We start from the raw sequence: 11,907 nt of genomic DNA on the forward strand, positions 1-11,907 counted from the left end.
TCATTCCCTGGGTTAGCTGAACCAGTTTAACTTGTTACCCAGTGAGTGGTTAGTGGATCTAGACTAGCATAGGAATTTGAAGAATGGGGATCCCAGAAGTTGAAAGTGTGAAGTCCAAGGCCAGAGGTTTATAATATTGCTTCTTACTTTCTTTTGTTTGTAAGTACAAGCCAGAAGTTGAGCTCCCAAATAAAATATTTTAGGAATAGTGTTTCTTAAGTGACTCCAAATGTCAGTACAGCTGAGACAGGAGGGAAGGGGGCAGGGCACAGCCACTCAAGGAATGACAGCAACCAAAATGGTGGAAGATTCACCTCCTAGTTGGCCTTGAGGATTAAGAGGTTTAACTTCTAGTAGACCTTGAGCTTCATTATATGCTCATTGTAACTAACATGCCCGCAGGTGCCATGACAGCCCCAAGGCTAACCGCAAAAGGCCAAAGAATGGGAGGTGGCCCAATTCCTGGGAATCCCAGCCCCTTCCCCAGGGCAGTTGGATTGATCCCACCTGTAGGCATGTGAAGCTACTGAGACCATAAAAAGTGACAACACCATGCCTAGTGGCCCTTTGCGCGCTCTCTGTCTATGGAGTGTGTACCTACATTTACTTCAGCCTGAGCACTCAATTCCCACACCTCTTTCCTTGCCTTTTAATTGCCTTATACTCTATGCAGTATGTATCTCTCTAAACAAATCTACATTTACTCAACTGTGGCTCGCACTTGAATTCTTTCCTGCATGAAGCCAAGGACCCACACTTGGCAGGGCATGTCCCAGGGGCTCAACTGAGACCTGGGACTCTGCCCTCCTCACATCCCACATCCGTTTTCCTGCATCACATCTACAAAGAAATAAATGAATAAATAAATGAAACCTAGCAGGTAATACATCAGTCATACTGAGCAATAAGCAGCACCTGAGGATAAAAATTCCCCACCGAGGAGAAAAACGACATCACAGAAGAGAATACTTAGTAAACTTTATTTTTTAAAAAAAGAAAAACAATAATTTATACCCTTGGCAAAATAAAAGATCTTAATATAAATTTTTTTAGTAAACATAGGAAAAGATAATATATATACCAATAAATCAATATCAATGTTACAGCAAAATTAATAATGATTCTATAACAGTGACAAGTGAGGGTATTTATGACCTTTACACAGCAGCATTTCTGGAAGGTCCTCTGATTCCCCCTTTTTTTAAATTACAGATGTGCCCTCATTTTAAGAAAGTGTGATACACATATATCGAAAGTTAAAAAGTCAGTCAATTAAAGGATATTTATTTGCATCAAAAAATAATTCTCTACAAAAAAATTAATGAAAAGTTTCTGCAAGGAATCCATCAAATTAGCAAATTTCTCTCATTTCTAGAATTAATCAAGTACATATGTCCCCAGCTTCTTTCATTATAGCACTGTTGCATAAAGTGAGGTATACTTGATGTGAGGCAGTAACAGAGTTGGGCTTCAGACCTTCCTGGATAGAGTGTGTTCTTACTTACAGTATGAGGACATGGTTGGCGATACAAGTTCCCTCAACCTTTTGTTTCTCCTGATTCTGAACTGTTAATTTTCTTATCTCTACTGTTTTTTGGGTAACTTTGTTCAGCTAGTACTCTCAAGAGAAAAAGGAAGAAGTCTCGTGGGTGAGGGGCAGATGAATGAATGAGTGAGTCACTGCAGCAGAGCCGAGTGAGATGAAAATCTGGGATTCAGAGTGTGTGTGTGGATATCATCAGGGGAAAGCAGGAGCAATTCTGGATCCTTGGCATGGTCTGAGAGGGCCCTCTCCCAGCAGGAGAACCTGACTCCCTGAGGGGCAGCAGGGCTCAGTCCAGCCCTCCCCTGCTGGATGGGATGCATCCTCAGGAGAATGGACCCCGGCCTACTTGTCACATTCCTCCTGGCTCCCTTCAGCACAGTGGTAGTGCTGCTCACAGAACTCCTGGATCCGGCTACAGGCTTCCAACATCATCACTTCAGGTACTGTGATTACCACTCGGAAGAAATTCGGGTACTCAAAACACTGCAAAAATGAGAGCCTATTATTCTTAGAGCAAGTAAATCTGGGACTGGACCATCCAAATATGGCCAGAGTCCTAATCAGCATGGAGTACTGACACCATTTACCCCAGAGTATCAGTTCACTCAATTCCCACCATTGGGGTGCTAGGCCAGTAACTGAGTTCATTTATCTTAAAAGGAACTTGGGACAAGCTTGATTTCTTCTCACCTAGAATGTTCAGCCACAACTTTTCTTCCCAGATCGGATGGGATGGTGATGGGGGAGAAGCAAATTTTAAATAGAGGTCATGAGACCCATCAGTTTGAATCTTTTCAAATGAAAATACAGTAGTTTCTTGGAATCCATGGGGTGTTGTTTCCAGAACCCCCCAGGCTACCAAAATCTGAGGATGCTCAAGTCCCATGTATAAAATGGCATAGTATTTGTATAATCTACGTACATCCTTCTGTGTACTTTAAATCATCTCCAGATTACTTACAATATCTGATACAGTGTAAATGCGATTTAAATCATTGTAAAGACAATGTAAATGCCATGTCAATCATTGCCAGTTTGCAGCAAATTCAAACTTTGGAATCTTCTGGGCTTCTTTTCCCCCTAATGTTTTCCATCCGTGGTTGGTTGAATCCTTGGATGAAGAACCTACATATACGAGCGCCAACTCTAAGCTTTGTAGGGGAAGAAAAATTCAGGCCAAAGACCCACTCAGGGAGCGCTCCTAAGGCTCCAGAAACTGTTGAGAGTGTCCTGAGAGAGACTCACTCACCGTTGCCGGGAGGCATTGAACAGATTGCTCAGCAACTAACCGCTCTGTGAACGCCACATCATTCTCAAATTCTGGGAAGTGTTCCATCTCAATTCCAACCTATACCAATCGCAGAGAGAGGCAAACTTATCAGAAGGAGGGAAAACAGGACAACTCCCTATACCAGCAATTAAGATAGGACTGCTCTAAAAAATATCTTGGAACTCCACTACTGATAACCAAGAGTTAACAGCTCTTATGAGCTCATGGAATTTTTCATAGGGAAGAGAGGATATATTTATATTGATATTTTAGTTTATTGAAGGGTTCCTTCCTGGATGCTGACACATGAAAGCTGGAAATAGGAAGCCATTGTTTCTCAAAAAAGGCACTATTAGCCTGTGGGCCAGGCAATTCCTGATTGCATGGAACTCACCCAGCTATTGAAAGAAATTTAGCATCCATCGCTCACAAAATGCCAAGAACACCAGTCATTCTGAAAACAAACAAAATTCCCGTATATTCCCAAACACTCCTGAGGAACCAGTATCTCTCCCAATTGAGAACTCCAGTGGTGTGAAAAACCTCTTACTTCTGTCTTACATTGTCTCTATGTCTATATATAAAATGATTCGCTGTGTTGAAGAATTAAGACATTTTAAGAGTTTTCCCTTTTTTTTTTCTAAGTGATGAGGTTAAACCACATCAGTGGGACAATTCAGAACAAGACAATTCCTAAACTGACTAGCTCGGGAGCCCATCTGGTTGTCTTCGCGAGCCCTGCAGACTGGCTTCCCTTGCTTGCCACCAAGTGCCTGCCACCCACATACTCACCATAAGGTACATGGCCCCAGAAGGGCGGATGGGCCGGAGTCCAGGGATGGCAGCCAATGCCCCATAGCAGAGATCAGCATTGGACTATGAGAGGAGGCAGAGACATCAAAGATGAAAAGTTAAGCAAAAGAAAAATGAAGTCATTGAAAGGAGAGCTCACGTCAAACACGGGGAACCTAAGTTTGCTCTGCTGGCATAAGGAGTAACCAGGAAAAAACCCAACCACTCAAAGCTTTTGGCTGGGAGCAAAGTGGATTGCCAGCAGTTAGAGAAATGTGGGTATGTGCACTGATGCCACCTCCTAGTTTGGAAGCCCCATAATGGAACATTGCTTCAGGAATGAGGACCCATGATTCCAAATTCCACTGGAGGAAGTCCCTGACTCCCACAGTGGAAAGCCATGGGCTGCCCTTACCTTGAGGAAGCTTAGAGTGTTGTGGTAGAACTCCTGAGGTGTGCGATGCAGAATGCTTTTCAGAGCTCCCTGGACAAGAGTGCAGGGTCCCAGGATCCGCTGACTCAGCTTCACCAGCCCATCTCGGATCTAAAAGCCCCACCAGCAAACACATTATTTAGCCCTTCTTAAGCATCCTCACTCTGGGGATTCTTGCTCTGACCATTCTTACTATCAAGTCTTTAATTTCTGGAGAAGTGATGGTGCCTAGTGTCATCCTTAGATCAGACTCCCTGGGTTTGTAGTCCAACTCTGCCACCCACTGGCTGTGTGACTCTGGGCAAGTTATACAACCTCTCTGTGTCTCATTTTTCTCAACTGTAAAATGGAGATAGTACCAAGTCTGGTCTCATCAAGTTGTTGGGAGGATTAAATTGAAATAAAGTACATAAAGCACTGGCACACAGTAAGCCCACAAATAATACTGTGTCACTTCTGCTATTGTTTCCTTTTTTGTGGCACCAAAATTGGAGGTAGATGAAACTTCTTCAGCAAGACAGGTACAGGAAAACTGAGTTTTGGAGAGGAATCACTAGTACCATCTTTACCCAGTGTCTTTCCAGACACACAGAACTACAGGTCCAAGAAGAAAGAAAAAAACTCCTCACCTCCTTACTGCTGTGCATGCAAAATAAATAAATATCTAGGGTACCTAGGTGTATCTCCTAAATTAGACATACTATTTCACCACACAGTTCTGACCTCATTGCCAAAAATGTCTCTTCGGTCATGGATGAGGATCCAGCCCAACCTCCAGCCCGGAACCAGCCAGCGCTTGGCCAGCCCTCCACAGGACAGGATGGGGACGTTGCTACTCAGGGTGGCAAGAGGCTCAAATTTGGAATTCGAAAACACCTAAGGAGAGGGGGTGCTTGTTAGTGTTGTCTTCTGGCTTACTTTCCTCCAAATCCTATGCCTCCCCAAATCTTCCTTAGATCACTAGGGACAGGGCCTCAGCTTTTCAGGCTCATCCCTACCCTGAAACACGATTGGGACCCCCAAGAGGCTTCCAAGGTGACTATCCAGAAACATTTAAGCTGATGTCCAGTCTGGATTAAAGGAAGCCTAAAATGAGGACACTGACCCCAGCCCAGTAATAGGTACAACACCAGGAAGCCAGCTCTAGGAAATGGATGATGGGTGGAGTTACAGATTTCACAGTAGAATATGAGTCCATAACCCCTTATATGAAATTCCTGGGCTCAAGTATGTTGCAAAATGTAGAATGGTGTGGATTTTAGAAAGGCCATGTAGCACTTATGCTATATATTATGCAACAGCCCCGCAGAAATCTGGGACAGCACTCCGTGTTGAGCATAGTAACTGCTCCACCCTTTCCCTCCAGCCTTCTATAGATCTATTAGTGAGATAAATGAAGCCCCACAAATATCTTTATATGAGGCCAAGTCAGATTTTGCCACCAAGTGAATTCCAAAAATCTTCAGATTTTCATAGTTTTTCGGAGAAAAATTGGCTAAGGGATGGTAGATCTATGGATTTAAGAGTGCAGGGATACTGATTCCTGCTGTACTGAAATGATTAGGAGTTGCTTCTGATTACTCTGGATGCCACCTCTAAAGGTCTCATGAGATAATTTGGAGTTGAAAATACGGAAGTGATGCATCCTGCCCAAGACTCACCATGTCTCCATAGATCTCATCTGCTAAGATGGGGACACACTGCCTTGCGGCCACTGAAAATAAGAGAAACACGCTGAAATCATTTTCAATGTGAATTACCTTAGCACTTAGTATTCACCTGGGCTTACTGCACTTCACGCTTCACATTTCTGTGTTTCATCTTTCTCTTTAAGAACTATAGACCTTTCTTAAACTCTTCCAGGGTACAGAGCCTGAATTTCCTATTTAATTAACTAGATATCTCAAACCCTCTCTTCCACATGATGGGAGTGGTGAAGAGGCAAGTATTTCCTCTTTTTCTCCTTTTTCAGGCAAGTCCTACCTTTCCAGTAGCACACCATTCACTGGGGTCCCCAGTGGAGCCCTCTCACATCCATCCTAGGCTTGGAACTTAGTGAAGGACTTCATTTCTCATCCCAGGAAACACCTAAAGGATTCCATCCCCATCTTCTTCCCTGTCAAGTGAAGTCTGCTGGACTTACCTGCCAAAATTTTCCGAAGATGACTTCTACTGAACACTGACCCACAAGGATTTGATGGATTATTGACAACAAGACAAGCTGTCTTTTCATCAATCAGAGATTCCAGTTGTTTCAGGTCAATTTCCCAAGACTTCTCTGGCTGGGGAGGAAAAAAGGGTGAGACTAATATGATTCTGAAAACTTTAGGAGGAATCTTCACTCAAAAGTGTAATGTAAATAACAAAACGTGTCTGTGGCCTCGACCACCCACTTCCAGATCTTTCTCTCCTAAGATAATGGTCATATATTTTTATAACATAGTAATTGAGCACTTGGGTCTAAAATTTAAAAGTTATTTACCAATAAATTGTAGAGTTTGACCTCGATTCCCATAGATTCAGCCAGGGTCCTATAGAGAGAGAAACCAGGTCTCGGAACTAAGATGTTTTGCCCTGGGTTGGCCAACACAGCTAAACAAAGTTCAATAGCCTGACTGCAGCCACTTGTCAGAATGACATCCTATGAAGAAAATAAAAGTTTCATTTTGTTAGAGGTTCCACCAGTAACAGGAGAAAAGAAATTATCAGAAATGAGTGGAGGGCAAAAATAAACCTTTACAAATTCTACGTAAAGTAGTGGGGACTGTACTAAGTCAAAATGGAAAGAAATGAATATGTTTATATATATATATATATATTCATATCTAAAGGTTGTTGAAAATGTTGGGCACTTGAAAGAAATAAATCACTTAAAAAAGGACAGGTTGGCTGTGACTCAGCAGACCTTCATGAGAGATCATTATGACCTTGGACTTTTTCACCTGGTTATTTATTTACTTTTGACCAGAGATCTGAAGTCTGACTCTTTTCTGAAATACAGATGAAGGGCACCTCTTATGTTAAGAAATGTAGACAATAGAGCAGAGGGTGGCATTTAAACTTGGCACTGCCATCAATCCAATACACCAAGGTGCCTCTATTCTCCCATCTGAGCAACCTTAGGGTGAGTGAAGGAAGCTACAGATTAAGAAAAGATCCTGTTGGTAAAATTTAAAAATTCAATTATTTGGTGTTTATGGATTATTGTTTTTCAATTATATTTTACAGAGAATCAAATATAGGGTAACCTCTAAGTCCCCTGAGCCTCCTTGAAGCAGACATCACATAAGTTGTATACAATGTTATTATCATACTGTAATGACATTAAATATAATCTTTGATTAGTGGCTTAACTGTATAAAAAGTCTTTGAACTGCCAACGGGAAATTATCCTTAGTTTTTGTTCCCTTTGAAACTCTTATTCCTCATGGAACTGAAATAAGGAAAAGGGTCGAGTTTCCCAGTATTGCTTCAGAGCTGGTACCTTGTCTGAGGCTCACCTTAGCTTCCAGGGGTGCCTTGGGGCAGTGATAATAAGAAGCAACCTCCTCCCGACTGGATAGGTAGCCTAGGAGAGAAGAGCAGAAGGAGGAAGCTGGAAGTTTTCATTCCACAACTGACAGCTATGCCCTTAAGTCAACAGGTCTTCAAGCTACCTTCTGTCCCAGCTCAGAGCACATACCATTCAGTTTAGCTCTCAGTCTCTGTAGGTAAAGGAGATTATCTTTATATCTTACAATTTTATAATGAGCACAAATGTATAAATAACCAGAAAGAGCCCCCTGGGGGGGAGGTATAGCTCGAGTGGTAAAGCACATACTTAGCATGCATGAGGTTCTGGGTTCAAGCCCCAGTACCTCCTCTAAAAATAAATAAACTTAATTACCTTCTCCACCCCCTGCCAAAATAAGATAATTAAATAATACAGTAATAAATAAATTTTTAAAATTTTTAAAAGAGTAACCCAAACTATGAAACACTGCAGCATCTTGGTTACTGTGATTATGTTTTATTTTATTTTAGATTTTTTAATCTAAAATACAGGATTTAGATTTTTCCTAAATCCCTTCTAGGGACTATATTTTTTGAAAACTTGTAATTAATGAGTTCATTACATTGGGTCCATTTTAACTTTTTCACATTATACTGTATACCTCTTAGTGTTTTTGTACAATTTTTTCCCTTTTAAATTATATTTTCATACAATATTCCCAAATGTTGGCTTACAAGCTTGAAGTATAGGCAGTTTCTACAAATTATTATGTTTTACAAAATTGACCTTCAAAAAGATGTCTTCAGTTATCAAGGCAAGAGGTAATATTTTGTAATGTTTGTTAAATTAATAGTAGAGATGGGTCTCTTGAAGTTATGTAAATTAGCACTTCCCTGATCATTAATAAAGAAGAACATTCTCTAGATATATAATCTGTGTTACATTTGGCATGAAATGTTCTATATCCTTTGAATATTTGTCAAATGGAGACTTGGTTCTGGTTTTTCAGCTTAAATTCGTTTCCTAATACTTTGGATATAAAATTCATTATAAACTTTTTTATAACCTAACTTTCGTTCTTATTTTATTTTGATTTTTCTTTATGAAATTTTATAACATGTAAATAACCAACCTAAAAACCATGTCCCTGATATCTCTTTAAAGTGTTTTAAAAATTCTATTTTAACATGAAACTGGCTTTTTATTCTGTATTAAGAATATGTTTCTATGTGCACATATACACAAGGGATGAGATGTGCAATACTGGAACAAAGTCAAGGAATCACTTATTTTACCAAAATGTTTAGGGTAGAAATGTTTAATAGATGGAGAAAGTTAAACCTAAATAAGAATAATTTCTTTCTCATAAACAGTCTTCTGCCTTCCAACTGGACAGCCCATTCTTTGCTGCTCTTGAGGGCTTTGCGGTTTTTTGTTTTTTGTTCTTTGTTTTGGCTTTGAAACAAACACAGTTACACTGGGAGTGTGATCAGGACTGTAGTTAAAATAAATCCTGAATACATAGAAAAGGAGGAATAAAGCCAAGAAGTTATTTACATGGGGCAATAAGTAAGTTAATTTAGGACCTAGAGGACTCTGTAAAGAAGCAGCTGCAGCAAGATTCAAAACCTTAGTTTAGAATGAACAATGATAGGCTAGGAGCACCAATGAGAAATAAGTTTGTAATGGGAGCCTCGAGAGGGGAGGTGCCATTATGCCAAAGGAAGTCAGGAAAGAAGCTGGACCCTCATGGCTTGAGGTTTAGCATTTTGAGACTTCTTATCTTAGCCTCTCCTTAGGAACTCTGCATCAGAAAAGCAAAGAAAACTTCTAGAAATGTATTACTACTAGAAAAGCACTAATGATTAGGAATCTCAGGAGGAACTTACCAACGGAAGGGGCATAGCCATTATACTTTCCGGAGTCGAGGGCATCTTTCATTGCTTGAGTAACTTCCGGGTCCGTTGGCAGGTTTCCGAACACAGTAGGATCCCCTTTTCATGGGAGAGAAAAAAAGAACCACTAAGAGGTCATTCTTCCAGGCCCAGTGCCCAGACACACCCTCCCCTTCATCCTCTCCAACCAGACTGTGAGGATGGGGCTAAGAGGAACAATGACTGACTCTTGGTCATGTCCCCAGCTCACCAATTGACAGAGCAATCGTGGTCTTGTTTGGGTTTGGCTGCACTTTCATGCTGTCCACAATGGCCCGAATAGGATTGAAAGTTTTGTTGGACATTTCCGAGGGTCTCACGGACCATCTGGCCTTCTTGCCTTTCATTTTTCCCAGCATGGAGCTTTTCCCAGCGACGTTGACATGCACATCCAGAACTGAGGGGAGGTTGCCCTTGCTGTGCATCTGAATCACGTATGGGTCCATCACTAGCAGAGACTATGGGGAAAAGAAAGAGGTCCCTGTGACACTAAAAACAGACACCATCCTAAGGGTGAGGGGTGGAGCTGCATTTGGACCTAAACATTGGGGTGATTTCACCAGACATCTCTTTCCAAATTCTTTTCTCATATAAAGTAGCTCTGTTATGAATGAAGGGAGTTTTAAGACTTTTCACTGAGATGGAAAATAAGCAAAAACTCATTCTACAATATTAGCAGAGAATGTTCCATTGAATACTTATCTACTATGAGATTTGCTATGTGCAACTGTAATCCCTGTGAAAACTTAACCATGTTCTCAGTGAAACCATAGTAAAATGACATGAAAATTGTTAAACAGTGAAAGCATATGTGTTCCCTCATTTCTATGCAAAGAAGAGTCTCCTTAATACTTCAACAGATTGTGTCTTGTCCCGTGCCAAGAAGAACCAGGAAGAATCACTCCATGTTGTTAGAAATTTAGTTAATATTATCATTAGTAAACATAAGCCCTATCCCATAAGCATCTTACTACCTTGTGGGAAAAGAAATCAATACACCACAAAGAGAAAAGCATGCACCCAAGTCACCACCATAAAATTAGATGGTGCTTGAGATTTTACCTTCCAAGTAAAAGAGAAGCAGCCTCCAAGCCACCAAACCAGGAAGTTGTCTCAGTTCTTTGACAAGTTACAGTGGATTCAGATGCAATTCCTGACTCCTGAAATAGTCCCACAAATGGGCGTTGGGCCTGAAAATTTCACGCTATTGGTTCGAGTGACAACTGAGCAGCCAGCCTTCCTTGTTCCTCCTCTCCCTACTTTTTTCTGCTTTTTCCCTCTAACCCTACCTCCACCCCCACCAACAAATCAGGAATTTGTCCTCACTTCAGACATCTGGAGTTCTCTGTGTTAACTCTTTCCAGGCAGTTTGTGAGATGTTTGAGAGGACTGTCAGAGGGGTAGTTGGGATTACAGCTGGGAATTTTTATGAAATCTTTGCTGTTACAAAACAACCTACTAACATTTTAACAGCACAGAAATGTGTAAAGTAAGAAGTGAGAATCCTTCCTTGCAACTTGTTGTCCGAACATTCCATTCTCATTCCCAGGGGCGGGGAGTGGTAATGATTTGGCCGTTTCTATCCATTTACTGAGAGAGACAGATGACAATAGATCAGTAGATCTAAGAATGATGGATAGACAGATGACAGATAGATAGTAGATAGATTCGATGGTAGGTAGGTAGATACACTGGTACAGAATTTTATACATTTTTCAAAACATTCATGGGCTCATGCTCCACAGCTTGCTGGGCAGCATGCTTATTTTCTTCCTACATCTTGAACGTCTTTCCTTGTCAGTCCACAAAGTTCTGCTCCAGCTGGAACAAACTGGGCAGTTAGAGTAAATTAAAGCCCCCTCAATAAATATCTTAAAAGCAGAGTCTCTAAGGCAACCCCAACCTGTGCAAGTTTATCCTTATACTGGGAACTCCCCTTCATTTACCTGCTACAGTGTTACCATGAAAAACAAGATGTCAGGTGAGATCTAAACAAAACCACTTGGCTAAGCAAACACAGCAGAAATCTCGGCCTCCCTGTGAGCCTATGGAAAGTACTACCCACTCAAGGGTTAAGAAAAGCGTCAGTGACCCCATGGTTCAGATCCTACCTGTTTATTTATTGGAAGACAGACGGTTGTTACATAAGCTCTCTCTTCTCCAACTACTTATCAGTGACTTAAGTCTCCAGTGGAGTTAAATAACCTTTTATTTTTCTGGTCCTTCCATATTTTAGAGCTTTGAAGAAAGAACTTACCTAATGCATTCTCTTTCCCACTCCAGTGAAGCAAGCATTTACCACTCCATCTCACCTGTGAAGAAGCAGAAGCACCGGGCAAGGGCAGGAAGCCAGCCAGATAAAAGAGAATTTAGGTTCTGAAGCTGGAAGCCCTGAGCCCTGGGATAGATAGCCCGGACTGCTCTGTTTCAAAAAGTTAT

The 11,907-nt window shown here is 41.2% G+C and overlaps 1 protein-coding gene across 1 annotated transcript; it reads right to left on the minus strand.

The window, feature by feature from the left end:
- Positions 1 to 964: 964 nt before the first annotated feature.
- On the minus strand, positions 965 to 10,578 carry TAT (tyrosine aminotransferase). The gene is made up of 12 exons (XM_010979190.3): positions 10,531 to 10,578; positions 9,680 to 9,926; positions 9,424 to 9,528; positions 7,542 to 7,609; positions 6,524 to 6,682; positions 6,185 to 6,323; positions 5,703 to 5,755; positions 4,765 to 4,917; positions 4,024 to 4,152; positions 3,609 to 3,692; positions 2,796 to 2,894; positions 965 to 2,029 (listed from the first exon to the last, which is right to left on the minus strand). The coding sequence occupies exons 2-12, from the start codon at positions 9,912 to 9,914 to the stop codon at positions 1,889 to 1,891; spliced, it is 1,365 nt and encodes a 454-aa protein (XP_010977492.1). The 5' UTR covers positions 9,915 to 9,926; positions 10,531 to 10,578; the 3' UTR covers positions 965 to 1,888.
- Between the last annotated feature and the right edge of the window lie 1,329 nt (positions 10,579 to 11,907).

This window comes from Camelus dromedarius, chromosome 9 (genome assembly GCF_036321535.1).
Source record: "Camelus dromedarius isolate mCamDro1 chromosome 9, mCamDro1.pat, whole genome shotgun sequence".
NCBI lineage: Eukaryota > Metazoa > Chordata > Mammalia > Artiodactyla > Camelidae > Camelus > Camelus dromedarius.

Bases quoted from the DNA above. Each gene is read 5' to 3' on its own strand.
- TAT (XM_010979190.3), bottom strand. From the start codon at position 9,914: ATGGACCCATACGTGATTCAGATGCACAGCAAGGGCAACCTCCCCTCA. The intron at 2,895-3,608 runs GTGAGTATGTGG...CGATTGGTATAG, and splicing joins CTGGGGCCATGTACCTTATG to GTTGGAATTGAGATGGAACA. The intron at 2,030-2,795 runs GTGAGTGAGTCT...TCATTTTTGCAG, and splicing joins TTCAATGCCTCCCGGCAACG to TGTTTTGAGTACCCGAATTT.